This window comes from Drosophila sulfurigaster, chromosome 3 (assembly GCF_023558435.1).
Source record: "Drosophila sulfurigaster albostrigata strain 15112-1811.04 chromosome 3, ASM2355843v2, whole genome shotgun sequence".
Taxonomy (NCBI): Eukaryota; Metazoa; Arthropoda; class Insecta; order Diptera; family Drosophilidae; genus Drosophila; species Drosophila sulfurigaster.
Genome location: NC_084883.1, coordinates 26795510 through 26812594, shown reverse-complemented (window position 1 = coordinate 26812594; position 17085 = coordinate 26795510). Strand labels below are relative to the sequence as shown.

General features: G+C 47.0%; 1 protein-coding gene across 3 annotated transcripts in view; it reads right to left on the bottom strand.

The window, feature by feature from the left end:
- The window catches only part of LOC133845112 (protocadherin-like wing polarity protein stan), a 63344-nt gene that overhangs the window by 6038 nt on the left and 40221 nt on the right, over positions 1-17085 (bottom strand). For all 3 annotated transcript variants that reach the window (XR_009894695.1, XM_062279474.1, XM_062279473.1), the window contains exons 5-6: positions 7570-9278; positions 113-7502 (exon numbers count right to left, since the gene is read on the bottom strand). Coding sequence is in view for 2 of the 3 variants with exons in the window: in XM_062279474.1 (XP_062135458.1) it covers positions 113-7502; positions 7570-9094 (8915 nt within the window). In the remaining variant the exon portion in view is untranslated. The remainder of the gene's footprint in view (positions 1-112; positions 7503-7569; positions 9279-17085) is intronic.

Here is a 17085-nt window from a genome sequence, read left to right as displayed (position 1 = left end):
CAAAGATGCCTGCATTTTCTTGAGGGTTTGACTTTCAATAGACTATGAGTGGTTATGGTATAGCCATAGAGAACTAAAATAAGGGGACTAATAAAATTGTCTTTATACTTACAACAAACTGTTGCCGTACTCGTGGGCCCGCACACCAACCGAAAGGCCAACGACGACGGCAGGTGCGCCATAGCCCATGGCAAAGTAGAAGCCCATAGGGCCGTGGTTGATGTCCCGCATCTCCGTAAGCATGCGATAGAGATGTACACAGTCCACGGTGGTCCAGGCGAATGCGGCCAACCAGAAGTAGTGCAGACAGATGGCAATCAGCTTGCAGGGAAACTCGTTCTCGAGCAGATGACGCCTTGACTGCATGCCCACAAAGAAGAGCAGCTCGGCACAAAAGACGCAGAGCACAATATTCTGATGAATCGTATTCGAATTCGTTTGCTGACCACGCAACAAAGCCAAGGCCAAGAGCACGCCCAGCAGTAGAGGCAGCGATACCATGAAGGCTGAGTACGAGGTGATCTGCACCAACAACGATGGCTCGGGAATATCCTCGGGATCGATGATGTCCACAATGACCGCATAGTTAGAGATGTGTGTGCAGCTGCAGTTGATCAAAATCGGCAATTGTGAGACTGTGGCAAAGTCGCCATCAAAGTCAGGTATCTCCGTCTGGCAGCCGAGGCGGGTCCATTGATTGGTGAACGAATTCCAGCGAACACACTGCGGATTCGAACGTGGTCCAAAGCGGGCAGCATCCATGTCTAGCCACATTTGCAATTTGATCGGTTGCGAAAGGTGCGGAGAACCAAGGGAGCGATAGACCATGTGCTCTGGCTTCAGCAGCTGCTCCGAGGGATAGATAACTTCCACCTGCCGCTTGACCAGACGTCGATCCCTGTAGATGGCATCGTTCTCGCCCTTAGGCTGCTCGTTGCTATCCGCATTGCCTTCATAGTTAGGATTTAGCTGCTCGGGGGAATTGTCGCCACTTAGCTCTTCTCCAGAGTTGCCATGGAACTCAATATCTTCCAGGTTAAGTCGTATGTGCGGTTGTTCGCCCACCTCGATGGCTTCGTTGCTGTTGGCTTCCTGCTGCTCTGCTGAGGCAGGCGGAGGAATCTCGTGTGCTGTGATGCGTATGTCCTCGATCTGTTGCTCGCTGCTGCTAGTTGGTGCCTTGGGCACATCGAAGACCTCCACAAACTGTTGCTCCGAGCTGCCAGAGTTAAAAGTGCTGGAAGGGTTGCGACTGCTGCCAGTTGTAGATGGAGAGGAACCAGCAGTAGCGGATGAAGTTGAAGAAGAGGAAGAGGAACCAGTTCCGGAAGAGTAGCTGCCTCCCGCTGAGGATATTTTGCGTGAGGGAATCTCCAGTCGCTGCTGTTCCCTTTCTGCCGATGGCACGAGTATTTGCAATGAAAGAATGGGCGTTGCCAGCTCCACGTCTACGCCCCAACGCCTAGTGATCGTCTCATCATACAGATCCGGCAGCAATTGTCCCACATCCTTGTACTGAGCATAGGCCACAATGGCGCGATAATCATTGCCTCGACTGCCCTGAGTCACCTCATCGCTCTCGGGTGGAGTTATGCCCAGCATCTCGAGGGGTACCAGCACCTTGGTGTATTTATCGAACTTGTGTTTATCGAGAATGTAATTGTTGTACTTGGGGAAGCTAATCACAGGCTTCTGTTTCGCCGAGTGCTGCAGAAAGCCGCTGGTATCGGGCAGTATGACGCTCTCTGTGGTAAAGGCATTCGGTTTCAGGTACTTGGCTTTGTGGTACTCGCTGAGCTGTTCGGGTTCATAGCCAAACAGCGATTCAGTGGTGACAATATCCAACCCGAGGACCATGTTGCGCTGTACAATCTCAAAGGGGTTGGTGTAGGTGTCGTGCTGGGAGCGTGCCAAGACAACCATGTACTTGTTAAAGGCATCCACGAGGTCGTCGGGTCCACGCTGTATCAACTCTGTGGCACGCTTCCACTCTGCATCGTACTTACGATCCAGTATCACGCTGGCCGCATCCACCAAATTCTTGATAAAGTACTTGTCTTGACTGTGCGTCAGATTAAGGCCACTCTGCATGAGCTCATAGTTAATAAGTTCCTGCAGTATGCCCTCGGTTACCAGGAGATCAGCACCGTAAAGACGATCGTGTGAGAATTTCAGTTCATCGGACAGATAGTCCATCTCCAGCTCATGTGACCAGACGGTACCGCCTGCGCCACCAGCATTCTGCAGGAACGACGACTCCATTTTGTATCTTCGGTTGTGCTTCGGGGCTGGTGGCTTACTCACTGCACTACGATCAACAGCCTCGCAGGCATGCTGCAGTTGCTCGGCCATTTTGATGGCTACAAACGAGTTCAGCTCCAGCTCCAGTTTCTCCAGCTGTGACAGTTGTCGACGCAGCTCCACAAATGGCTCCGAAGTGCAGTTGTACATGTCTGGCGTGCTCCAACTGCCCGTCTGACTGTCGCAACTGCGTTGTCCTTTACCACGGGCAGGCAGCGGACAATTCTCGATAGTTACACTGCCCAGCGGAGTGCGTGGCCACCAGATGCCTGCGGCAAAGGAGCGCGGACAGGCATCGTACACTACCTCGCAGCCATTGAGCGTGACCTCTGCATAGGGATTGGAGCAAGAATCACAGCGCCTGCCAATGACGCCCTCGCGGCACTCACATTGTCCCGTCAGTCGATTGCAGGCACTGTTGAAGCTGCCAATGGAGTAGCAATCACAGGCCAAGCAAGCCGTTTCATTGGGAGGCTGGTAGTGATTCGTCTTGCAGTAGCATTGACCCGTCGTCTTGTTGCAGTCCGGATGATAGCCTTGCTTGATGTTGCACTTGCAGGGACCGCAAACACGCTCGCCCCACCAGCCTCCCGGGCAAGGTTGTTGCAAGGTGCGTTCGCAGTAATCTCCGTGCTGATAGCTGCTGTTGCATTCGCAGCTATAACCTCTTGACAGGCTGACATTGGCTCGACAAACACCTGCGGCACAAGGTTTCACAGTGCAAATGGGCGCACAGTCTGTTCCTACATATCCAGAGCTGCATTCGCATTTCGCTTCATCCCAGCTGCTGACACAGCTCGAGTGGGCAGGACAACTGCTGGGACACTGTGCCCTTGACTCGCAGCCATCCTCGACATTCTCGCGAATAGTGGGACGCGATAACACTGATTGACTGGCACCAATGCGCACATCCTGAAGACAACCCTCAAAGGGCACTGCATCTTGTACAGTGCCAATGGTACCATCCACGCTGCCCATCACAATCTTGCCTACGTAGAGTCCTTGCACCTTCTGAGACATGGGTACAGAGCCAGTGCGTTGGCCATAGTCCACGGAGAATTGTATTTCCGAGCCCTGCTGCCATTTGATCTCTACCCGATGCCAGTCGCCATCGGAGAGATAAGCGCCTGCCAGATACATGGGTTCATTGTCGTAGATATAGTAGAGTATGCCGTGCTTTAGGCATATGACCGTCGAACTATTCTGTCCGATCTGGATTTGCATGATGAATGCATCCTCCTGACGCGTGCGTATCGAGAACGATGTCAGCCAGGGCAATTGAATGGGACGCAGCAGCGGATTGAAGCTCAAGCTGCCATCACCAGAGAAGCGCCAGGGGGCAGGTATATTGTCCTGGCAGTTGTTGCCTGCATAACCTTCGGGACACTCGCAGCTGTAGGTGCTCCAGCCCTCGTGACAGGTTCCTCCATTAAAGCAGGGCTCCGAGGAGCAAAGCGGTGACTTTTGTGGACAACCCGAAATGGTGCCATTATCCGCCACATACGAATTTAGGTCCACATAGCGCTCATCAATGCGCAGATCCGAAATGCAGCCCACAAAGTCACGATTGGCCACCGGGAAGTGGGCAGGAATGCGAGGCAAACCTCCCACTTGCAGTGGTCCAGTGAGATCAAGGAAACGATGACAGGTCTCGGTAAGTAGCGCACAACGCTTGTCCAGTTTCAGTGTGGTCTGATTGGCACAGTTCCAAGGCGCGCTCAGCTGTCCGGACAGGGCAATTGCCGTGTCGCACTTGTCCAGAACCAAGGTGACAGTACGATTGAAGTAAATGATCTCCACCTCATGCCACTTGCCATCTGAAACTTTGCTGGGTTGAACCAGAGACACACGCTCGCTGCTGTCGCCTAGGGAGAAGGAAAAGCCAATGTGTCCGTCGAGCAACTCCAGAGCAATGTAGTCATGCAGCTCATTGTAGCGCCCGTTGTAGAGTAGGAGTCCATTGTCTTGAACGGTAGCAAAGCGCAGCTTGAGATTAAAACGGTGTCGTTGTTTGAGACTCTCGAAAGTAAGAAAAGAGTTGCGCGAGAAGGAGCGGGAACGGAGCTCACAGGTCGAAGTATAAGGCGGCGGCTGAGAACTTAGATAGTTCTGCATGCATGATAATCCGCCCTCGCAAGCATCGGACATGCAGGGTCGCAGCTTGCTGATGCTCGTCTCGCAACTAGGGCCTGTGTGGGTGTCGGGACAGACGCAGGTGTAACCACCTTCTCGCCGGACGCAACTACCGCCATTCTGGCAGGGATCGGAGTAGCAGAGATCCACTTCAGTGTCGCACAGGTAATGCTCTTTGCTTCCTGTAAAGCCTTCGGGACATGAGCAGGCAAAGGTGTTGACTGGATAAATTGGTCGGAAGAGCACCGTGTCGCTGTGTATAAACTCCGAGGCATTTCCGAATTTTAGCACTGTCAGGCACTCCTCAAAGTTCAAGCAAGGCTCACGCACGCAGAGATTGTCATCAAATGGCAGCACTTCGACTGTGGCCAACCTAGCGAGGATTGCACGATTGAGATAGACTCGCTCCTGCAGATACTGTGGCGTATAATATTCCTCATGGGAGACATCTGGTCGCTTAGCGGAGAAGCTGACGTTAAGTATACGTGACGTGACGTCTGTGTCATCTTGTATGCTAAAGATGAAGATGTTCTCCTTGGGACAGGGAATAATAGCAGCTAAACCATCGAGGAAGAAGTTCAGCAGCGGAGAGAGAAATGCCTCCTCGGTCATCTCGTTGAGTCGCACTGTTACCGAGTTGAACAACATGTCTTCGGTGATCAGACGCACGGAGAGCTGCATGATAGCTTTGGCCTCGTTAATGCCATCGGATACAGACACCTCCATGGTGGCAAATTTGGGCACGTTCGTATTCAGCTGCGGACTCAGTATCAAGCCACCAGAGCTGCTGTTTAAGCGCAATAGATTTGCATTGTTGCCCGAGAGTATGCGATAGTTGAGCTTATCGCTGACATCAGCATCAAATGCAGGAATGCGTCCGATTTCTCCACTTGGAAAATGATCGCGGAAATTGTTGAAGATCACTTGAAAGTCGCGCAACTCGGGCGCATTGTCATTAACATCAGTGACAAGGATTTCGATGTGCGCATCATTACGTAGCGGAGGACTCGCTGCCCGTACTACAAGCTCGAAACGCTTGCGGGAGGATTCATAGTCCAATTCCGTCATGGTCAGCAGCTGGGCACGCTCGGAACCGGGACGTGTGACGAGTGAGAATGAATTGGAATCATCGCCACCGATGATGGAATAATGCACTACCGCATTGACACCCTCATCGGGATCATGAGCATGTATCTCACCCACCACAGATCCAACTGGCGAGTTCTCTGGCACGTAGAGTGTAATCTTGTCAGAAGCAAATGTGGGCGGGGAGTCGTTGACATCTTCCAGGCGTATCTGCACCTCCACAGTGCTTGAGAGCGGTGGCGATCCCTTGTCTACAGCAATGGCCGTCAGATGATAGACGGCAACACTCTCGCGATCCAAGCCCTTATTAGTCCTGATGGTGCCCGAAGTGGGATCAATGACAAAAGAACCATCCTCGACATCGCGATCGCTGAGCAGATACTTGATGCGTCCATTGAGACCGATATCAGGATCACTGGCAGACACCTGTATCACTGAGGTGCCCACTAATGCGTCCTCCAGTATAGAGGATTGATAGAGAGGATTTTTAAAAGCCGGAGCGTTGTCATTCACGTCCGTTACGCTGATCTCCACATCGGTGGTGTCACTGAGCGAGGGATTGCCGCCATCCTTGGCTGTCACAGTCAAAAGATAACCACTTGTGGTCTCTCTGTCTAGCGCTGCACTCGTAATAATCGCACCCGTCTGTGGATTAATAGTAAATGGATCTGGACTACTCAAGCCATTGATGCTTTCCTCGTTTAGCGAGTAGGTGATCTGCGCATTGATGCCTACATCACTGTCCGTTGCCGAAACGACAAGCACTGTGGTGCCTACAGGAGCGTCCTCAAACACCGAGGCGCTATACGGAGCATTCTCAAAGATGGGCGCAAAATTATTCGCATCCGTGATGTTGATGTGCACAGTAGCAGTGTCGGAACGTCCACCTGAATCTGTGGCTGTCACCGTGAGCAGGAATCGTTTCTCTTGCTTGTAGTCCAATGGCTGGGCAATGGTGATGAGACCCCTGCCATTCTGTGAGGTGATAGCAAAGCGTCCTCGCGTATTCCCGGTGCTGATTTCGTAGTGCAGTCGCGAGTCCTCATCGGGATCGGTGGCTGTCACTGTAGTTACTGGCGTGCCAGGCGGCTGATCCTCGCCCACATTGGCCTCGTAGTACTTGGGATTAAAGGTGGGATCGTTGTCATTCACATCCTGCACCGTAATTACAACCGAAGAGCTGGCTGACTTGGGCGGTACTCCACCATCCTTGGCTACAACTTGAAAGGCAAAACGACTTTGTTCCTCGCGATCCAGTTGCTTGATGGTCTGCACCCAGCCAGTGCGTGGATCAACAGCAAGCGGAAAGTTGTCGTCCCTCTCCGAGATGCTGTAACTAATCTCCGCATTGGCGCCCTCATCTGAATCGTAGGCTTGCACCCGAATGATGTTGTAGCCCACTGGGACATTCTCGAGCACGCTTTCCTGGAACTGCGAAGTGTAGAAACGTGGCGCATTGTCATTGGCATCAATGACGTTCACCAGCAGCTGTGTGGTATTACTTCTGGACGGACTGCCGCCATCTTGAGCACGTATAACGAGGCGATAGCTTCTCACACTCTCGTAGTCCAAAGGCTTAACCAGACTGACATCTCCACTCATGGAATCAATGGAAAACTGCGACTGTGTGTTTCCTCCAATGATGGCATACCGAATGGCCGCATTGTTGCCCTGATCCGCATCTGTGGCTCGTATATGTGCCACATTGTTATCGTCACCCCACTGATCCTCCGGCACCTGAACCGTGTAGGTGCGTTCACTGAACTGCGGATAGTTGTCGTTGTCGTCGAGGATCTTGACGAGCACGCTTGCTGTGGCTGTCTTGCGTTCGCTTTGAGCTGCCGCCATGTCTGAAGCGGTTACTAGCAGGTGATAGCTGTCCGAGGTCTCGCGGTCCAGGCTGCTTCTCGTTGAGATGACACCCGAGCGCGAATCGATGCGAAAGATGGGCATCTCCTGGTCCTGCGCATTGCCAACACCATCTAGGAGACAGAGAGCAGAGAAATAACAATCAGTAAAAAATCAAAGACGAGTCTTCTTATCACTTACCTGTCACGCCTTCGATGCCGTACTCAATTTCCGAGTTCTTGCCAATGTCCTGGTCCGTGGCACGTAGCGTTATCACCGTCGAACCCACCGTGGCGCCCTCGCGTATGCTCGCCTCAAACTGTTCGGCTTCGAAGGTGGGACTGTGATCGTTACAGTCGAGAACATTCACCTGCAGCGTTGTGGTGCCACTTCGTGGCGGAAAGCTATCATCTGTGGCCACCACTCGAAAGTAATGCACATCCATAAGTTCGCGATCCAGACTGGCCGAAGTGGTAACCACACCAGTGCGAGAATCCACCTTGAACAGCGACTGCGAGCGTGAATCCAACAGCGAGACCATAGAGTACACCACAGGTGAATCCTCAGGATCACGAGCACGCACCGTGGTCACAGCAGCGCCAGCTGGCTGCTCCTCGAGCACCGAGGCCACATACAAAGCCTGCTCAAAGTAAGGAGATTGATTGCGCAGCTCGCGACGTACTCGCTTCGCAATGTCGGTGTCATTGAACTCCTGATGATGGTAAACGATCTTTAGACGATGATCTGAGTCCACAATATCGTTCCGATTGCACCGTATGTTGAACGTGATGCTCACTTTCCACATTGATTCGTGTATGCAGACATCACGACTGGCTACCAGATCACGATTCTGGTGTTCAATGGCAAATCGCTCATCGTTCACGTCGAGGAAATTCACTTTGCAGTGTTGACACACAGACTTGGGCAGAAAGGCGCTTAGATTGTTGATCAACTGCGATTTCCGCAAACAGATCTGATTCCATTTGTCCGTTGTGTGGATAGCATACGAGGCATAAGTCTCTGATATCCATTGTTTGGCATCTGTGATGCGTCTGTGTAACGCTGGCTGCAACTGCAATGGATCCGTGGAGACGCCACGACGCTTACGACTAAGGATGCGATGTCGCATCTCGTTGTCAAAACTGTTGCCGAAAATAAGATCCCCCGGCCGAAAGTCTGTACTGTTTTCACTGTACGCTTGCTCCAGCTGGTTTCCATCGAGTTGCGGGAATTCTTGTCGCAAATCTCGACGTCGTCGTCTCCGCTTCGAGTAGCCCGTGTTGTCCTCCTCCTCGAAGTGATGCAGATGATGCAGTTCCTGCTCAATACGTCTGTCCTCATTGCAGCTATGGCCCGAGATAAAGATGCGCACGGGCAGACTGTAGTAGTCAATCGATCGCAGGCGATTTGATGTGGAGTCCACATAGAAGGTGAACAGATTGGGATAGTAGATGCCATCGCATTTAAGCGATTTCTTTAGCTGTATCTGTCCATCCTTGTGGCTGACCGCGACTAGATGATGCACAAAGTTGGCCGATTTGTGCGCATTGATTTTGTAATGACGCTCCGAGCCCAATTTGTAAACGGAAGCATTAAAGATGACAGCGCCCGGCGGTGTTTGTTCGTGCACAATAATTAGATAGCCCGAGATCTGTGCAATTTGAATTGCCAGCTGCAGCAGAAGCAGCAGCAGCAACGGCGACCGCAGACTGGACTTTGTTTGCATTGCAAATGCACTTGATTATGTTTCTTGTGTTACACTGTAAATCTCCTGCACAGCTTCCACCGTTGTGTGTGTATCTCTCTTTATGCTTGTTGCTGTCTCTTTTGCTCTGTGTGTGTGTGCGATGGCAAACAAACCACAGTGCAATTAATGCCTCTATTCAATTATCATTCGTGCGCTGCATTGCCTGCGGAATAGAGTTAACGTGTACACAAGTTAGGAATTGATTTACACATGCACACAGACTTGCACACTCGTGTGTCTGCGAGTCATGTTTGTTTATCGTATATATTAAATGTACGCTAAAAAGTAGGCAACACTTTTTACTTGAACATCGCATCACATATCACGCATACGCCCCGCTGTTCGTGCTGAACCAAATCTGTCACAGCTGCCAACATGGCATTGCTGCCATTTTGGCTTAATTAAACCAGACTGAGATGAACACTTAATGTGATCGACTTGCAGATACCTCGCAAACAAAATAAATTCTATACTTTACACTCAATGCAAGTCAAAGCTTGACAAAAAATTGTCTTGTCCCCTCTGCTGTGCTCTGTTTGACTTTGTTAATTCAATTAGGCCGTAGTTTACGTTGCCAATAATTATATTTTCTTTTCGTATTAAATCAGTAGCTCGACTGGCCTATTTCATTATTTACACTGATAAACATAACAAAATTATGTCAGAAGTTCTCTTTAAAGGCAACAGTGCCTGACTTTATGTCAGCAATAATTATGGTTTCATTGCATGCTGCACAAGTCGTGAAAAGATGGTCGACTTGCAGACTCTACGTACATATATAAAATTATACACTGATGAGCACATCATAATCAACCATTTAATGCCTTACTCTGCAGGTTTTCTGTGCCTGACTTTATATGTGTAATAATTATTGTTTTATTACAGACTTTTATTTTACTTATCATACTTTCACTTTGTTTATCTGTTAATAATGTTTCACCTTATTACTACTATTTTCCGTTTAATTGTTGATCTTCACACATTGCTTAATACAAGGCTGGTCGGCAAACATAATCTAAAAAATTCGTAGCTGTGTTTGGCTTTCGGCTTTGCTTTAATATCTTAATCTATGTGCGACCCTTGCGATTCTTTCCATGTTTATAGAGTATTAAAAACGCGTCCTGCCCTGCTGTTTGCTCTCGCAAATTTATGTCGACAGCACTGCGCAGCGGATAACACAGACGACAGACAACGGAGAGACGATTTTTAATTTAATTTTTGTTGTGCATGTGAAAACGTGCACGTTGAAACACAAAACTTTTCATTCATCACATCACTTTGCTAACAAACGACTTGCTTTTTTTTTTGGCTGTTTTTGGACTGTTGTTGTTCTTTTTCGTTTTCTATTTGTGTGCACCCCTTTGCCATTCGCTGACATTGTCCGAAAAATGAAATACAGCTTAATCTGATAACGAGCGTAGCAGGCAGCCAACAAAATGCCACAAATTCGCACGTAGAGAACTCCTGTCTCACATGACGGGGCCAGAGTTGCATGCCCCCTCAGGCCATTATTGCAAATTTAATGAAATTCGATTCAGTATAGTTTCGTTTAGCAGCTAATTAGCAGAATTCGAGCTGAAGTGGGCAGCAGGCAGACAGAAGAGCTAACACAAGGGGCCAAAGGACATTTGGGCCAACCAACTAATTCACATGCGAATTTTGGCTCAACGTGTTCAATTACAATGCACACAACGTTGGCTTTTCCCACACATTCTCATTGCGCATACGCCACGCTGCGTTGAGTATGCTAAGCCAGGCAAAGCTGTCGAGGGGAGGGCAACGAGAGCCTGTAAGTTCTCTTTTAATTGCAGTGTTAACATGTTTAATTAAAATTGCTGCTTGAACGCGCCCAAACGCGGCGCTATGAAAAATGCAAAAGTCGAGACGGCTGCCAGACAACAACAACATCAACAACAACAACAACGTCGACTGAGACTTTCTGTTGTTGATGTTTCTGGCGCTGTTGCTGCTGTTGTTGCTGTGTGTGGCATGCGGCTGCAACTGCGATTGGGAGTCAACAAGCATGTGCTCAACTAAATGCAAGCTCTTTTCATGCTACGCCAAGCCTGAAACGAAAAACAAAACATAAACCAGCACAGCACAGCACAACCCAAACCGAGCCGAGTTGAGGCAACGCAACGCAATGCGACGCTAAAGTCAGCAACATGAAATTATTAAATTTTCACACGCTGACGGCAACAATTAAAAAAAATGTAGAGCTGAAAACTGCAGTTGACGACGACGTTGGCATACGCTTTAAATAAATTAAAAGACCTTAAACTTCTCCACGCTCTGCTGCCTCGCTCCCTCTTAAACAAATATCTTGCAACAATGTTGCACTTAATCTCTCTCTTGATGTCATATCGCATGACTATCCGGAGCTACCCCGCTGTGCATACTCTATGCTCTCAGCAGACATGTGTCTGATGCGTCCAGGTGTGAACATGTTAAAATTTTGTTAAGCTGCCTTCAGTGTCGACTGCATTTAGTTAAAATTCTCTTTTTGGTTTCGCAACTTTTTGTTGCACTATTTTGAGTGAATTTACCGCAACAGTTGCACAACTAATTAATGTTTTATGACATAGCAAAGTAGTTGTCTAACGTTCCTGATAAGTTACAATCGGAAAGCGAAGTCTGCATAATTAATGCGTAGAAACTTAAGACGCGATAATTAACAATAGGTAAGAAGACTTCCTCTGCAATTACAAGTTGCAAATTTTACAATTAGAAGCGGGAGGGGGAGGCGGAATGGAGTAAGTATTGTGGCAGGTGTGGCAGGCAATGACAAGCTGCCTGAAGACAGTTTGTAATTCAAGTTATGCGCCGCAGTTGAAATATGGCTTCTGCCTCGCCCCCGCCCCACAAAATGGCGTCACTTGGCAGCCTACTAAAACCTATCAACGTGTGTGCCACACACATATGCACACACACCAACACATACTCCCCCACAATACAGTGAAACGCCACACAACAACAGCCGAAATGGGCTGTCAAATTCAGGAAGCCAGCCAAAATTTGCAACATGTAACACACACCAGCCAGCTACGAGGCTGTCTCTGTGTGTGTGTGTGTGTGGTGTGGGAATTTCTTTGGGTGGTTTGTTGCTTTGGTTATTCGACATGCGAAAGGGTTGCTTCGGCTTCGACTCCGACTCCAACTCTCCCTCACTGACATAAACATGCGAATTTTACGGGACAACCGCCTGGCGGCGCTAAACTTTTTTAAGTAGCGCCATCTTAACGCTACCTGAAATATAATACCGCCACCGCCCAAATTTGGCCAAGCACCACCCGCTGCTGTTGGCAACTTTTTTTTCAGCTGCCGCTGCTTCTGTTGTTTGAGCAAGGCAACTGATAACATTTCAGCAGCAGCAAAAAGTGAAGAAAAAGAAAGAAATGATGCAAAGGGAAACCAAACGAAACGGAGCGAAAGGAAACCAAACAAAACAGATTTGGGCAAAGAGAGTCTGGAGATTGCCGGAAAAGTCAAAGTTAAGCTTGATATAAATTTAATACAGCCCGCTAAGTGGGCGTGGCTGACAGCTGGCTTTGTCGCTTAGCGCAGCTAATGAGCGCACACAACTTTTTCTATCATTTTTTTCAGCTCTTGTTGTTGTTGTTGTTGGCCCTCAACATTGTTTTATGTAATCTGAACTCAAAAGCTTCTCTCGGCAGGAGTTGGAATTTTTTTGATGAAAATTGCCTTAGCGTGGGCGTAGAGATAGGGGTAGTTAAATGGGTGGGCACACTAATGAAAATTGATCAACATGGTGGGCTGAGAGAGAACTTCGCATTATTGTCACTTGGCCAAATTGCTTTGATGACTTTGCTGTTGTTTTTTAATTAGCTTTGAGCGACGCCTCAATTGTTGCTTTTGTTGTTCGGCCCTTTAAGGTAATTTTCAGGATGCAAGCAAATCAATTAAACAAAGGATGCCATCGCGTGCCAAAGCAACAATGCGAAGCAGAAGCCATATTAATGATAATAATAATCATAAATAATGCGGGGCTCAACAAGGTGTCAAATATTTATTTGTAGCATACTTTTCTGGGGCGTGACTCATATAAAACTTAATTACCATAAATTTCGGCAAACATTATGGCTTCGCGTGTTATGTGCCACGCCCTCTCTACGCTTCCGAGCAGAACATGACACAAACATGTTGTGCAATAAAATATTCGGTTTTACTCGACAGGTTTGCGTGCAGGAAATGCGATTCCGGTCTAGACACAATAAGGATAACTACTTTCTAAATAATATTACATGCAGCCCCATGAAAACGATGATGACGATGATGACGACGACGATGATAATAGCAAACACGAAAACTGCAGACAGACATTTAACTGCATTAAAAGCGCATTAGTTGTGTGCCACCACATTGCGTTTACTTAATAGTTGAGCGCCAACATTTCGTATACGTAATATGCGGCAGCAGTTGCTCACTCTAGGGGCACTCACACACACTCCAGCTGATTTTTAGCTGTGGCCAAGTGAGTGCTCGCTGCCACACACTCTATTAAATGCCAAGGTGTGTGTGTGTGTGGGAGGTGCTGTGTGTCGAGGGACCTCGCAAACACTTGATGCAGACAGCAAGTTATTTTGAGCTGTGGCTGAAATGACAGCGCCAACAGCGGAGCTCAAATAACAATTAATTCGGTATTAAATCTGGATTATTACGTATACGCGCAGGCTGAATAAATAAATACAATTGATTAAGGCAACAGGAAGCGGGGACAAGGCAGCGGAAGTTACAGCAACAGCAACAGCAGCAGCGAAAGCCACAGCAAAAGCAAGAGCACACAATGGGAACCCACGTAGAGGGCGAAGATAAAGATGAAGGAGCACACAAGAGCATGCCGGAAGAGGCTGCGAAACATGAACTGTACACGAGCAAACAACAATGGCCGTTGGGCGAAGAGAGCGTGCAGAGAAACGGAGAAGAATTTTACTCTACTTTCGTTGGACATGCAACAAGAAAAGCGCTGCAAAGGCTGCCAACCAACCAAACAAGCCAAGCCAAGCTAAACCGAGCTGAGACGAGAGCAAAGTAATAGTAGCAACCATGTCTCGAGCTATTTGCGTCCATTTTTCCTCAGTCTTCCTTTCTCTCTCTTGCTGCTTGTGGCCTGCCTCCCACGTCGTGCCACACACGCAGCAATGCAATTGAGTTTAAACGGCAACAATTCTGTCGAGTCGAGCTGCTTGTTTGCATAGAATTCGCATAGAAGAATCCAGTCGAAAGTATTCAACGAATACGATTATATGATACTGCAGTCAGTGTCTGTGCACTGGCATTGCTATCCGACCAAGCTCAAACTCCAACTCAAACCAAGTTGACTTGCCACATGCTGTACAAATTAAAAATGCACCAGAGGCGTGACAAAAAACGCAAACTTGTAACAGGATCTTCTCGTTCTCATGATGTTCTTCGTCCTCGCACTAACGATGAAGCAGCAATATTGCAAAACACAGAGCCAAACAACCGAGAGCCGAAAGCTATTAAACTGCAAACGGGGGAATCCATTTTCATTGCGCGATTGCGATTGCACATCAAAGACATGTCAGTTGCATAAGGCTCTTCATTTGTATGTGAGCGAAGGAGAAGAGCAAAAGCTCAGTTTAAAGCTTGCAAAAGTTGCAAGCGAGGAATTAAGTCAACTACCACTTGATTGACTTTTGCGAGCAGTCTAGATTAAGTACTAAGATTAGCTTTGAAAGCACATTAAAGCAATATCGATATAGTTAATCTGAGAATAAATTGTAAAAGAAAAACTATAACTTTAATCTTTGATTTACAATTTATGTATGTTCTTTTCACTAAAAGCACATTAAAGAAATGTTCCACTTTCATGGTTTCAATATAAAATTTTTGTTATCGATATAGTTAATCTGAGCATAAATTAAAGAAAACGGATATACTAAAACTTGAACATACTTTGATGTAAAATAAAAGTAGTCTACAGCTTCCTATTTACTATATATGAAAGCTCATGTTAAACATTAAAGGAAGAAACATGAAAGAGAGACAAGCAAAGTGCATGTGATACTTTAATGTTTGCCTAATGCAAATGAAGCAAATAAAATTTGCAAACTCACAATTAAATAACAACTTTACGTGTAGTTAAACATTGAACTGACTTTAAGGCTCAAGGCCAGTTATGTGAGCCCAAGCGTTTGCAATAAATTTTGGCATCAGCTTAGCATTAGCATACGAGTATAGTGCATCGTCTTGATTACAGTTTTAAGCTCTACAGAGATTAAAAGGTGTAGCAAAAAAAAAACAAACTAAAGAAAAATAAGTATATATTTATGTGGACTCATGAACATCTATAAAAGTATATTCTATAATTTTCATGCAACATGCAAAATTTATGGCTTTAAGTGCCAAGCGATAGACAAGACGCAACAGCAGCAAGTTGTTGCCCCAAAGCAGTCATATATTATAAGAGAACATCCACACAGAGTGTAGATGTGTGTGTGTGTATATGTATATAAATTTAAATGCAAATCAGGATAGCAGCACTTACGAAGAGCACGAAAAGTCTCAGTTCAAGGAGAGATAGAGAGAGTGAGATTTGAAAATAGCTTTAAAATAAAGTTGGTACAACGACAAAACACTTCATTAGTGGCTTGTGGCAATTGGCGCGTATCGTTGAATTTATTTGCCACTGTCAGCTGACTGACATTTTCATTTAATTGCGTGCCTTTACGTGGGAAAAGTGGCAAACCAGCGACACAGACAGCGAGAGAGAGAGAGTGGAAGAGAGACGGAGAGAAACATCAAGAGAGCGAACGAATAAAATACCGAAAGTTTTAACGCAGTGACACAAAATCAATAAGCGGTTGCAATTAATGTGCCACAATGAGAACATAATTAAAAGACTTGCAACTTTTCAATTGCCGACGATACGTTCCATTTTACAAGGCTGCCATGCCTGAATTAAAGCGACTTGCAATCGCAACTGGGAGAATGTCACACAAACGCAGCGCTGAAAAGTGTGCTATGAAAAAGCAAAAAGCCTCGAGGTAAGCACGCTTCTTGCTTTCTGCTGCTCTGTCCCCTGCTTTCTGTAGCTATTTTTGCTTCTGTTGCTTTTTCTGACCAGTAAACTGCGTAAAAGTAAATGAAATGAACGAGTACTTGAATAAATGAGGTCAACTATGAGTGCTTTGTATTCGCATCTATTTCTATGTCCTTTGTATCTTTTTTTATCTTTGTATCTGCAATGGCAACTGCAACAGAAACTGTGTCTTTCTATATCTGTTTAACTTTTGCCTGAGCCCTCAAGTTAATGGAAATGCAGCCGTGCGTTTTGTTAAATCTCAAATGATAAATGTTGCCAGCAGCAGCAGTAGCAGCAACAGCATCAGACAGTGGGAGTCGCCACGCTTTATGTTGCTGCTCCTGCTGCTGCTGTGCGGCATTGTCTGCAATTAAGTTCCATGACAGCAAAGGCACTCAGAACATATGCCAACGCTTAATCAGGAAAACAATGGCTGACGGAAATATATATGCAGACACTCTCTCGTCCTTCTCAGCGCCTGCAACTTGTGGCACAAAGTGCGTGCCACTCATCATGCGTTGCCCTGACAAAAGCACTCCTCTAAGTAACTGTAACCAGCGACGAGTATGGCAGCTAGTAGGAATATCTTTTGGGATGTAGAAGCTCAGTGAAGCGCAAATCCCATTGAATTTATTTACGGCGGACGAAGCATCGAAAATTTATACGCATGTAGTTTGTCTACTCGCATTTATGTTAATGCATCGTCGTTCTTAATACCATTCAACACAGTTTTATGGCAAATTTATGCACGAAACACTATGAAATATTGTGGCTTTAAGTGCCGCATTTAGATCGAAACTGAAAAGTGATTTAAATAAATCGACTGCAAAGCCAAGCATACAGTGAGTATATAGTATGGTATATAGTATATATTTGTTAGCATGGTATATATGTAGATAGAGGA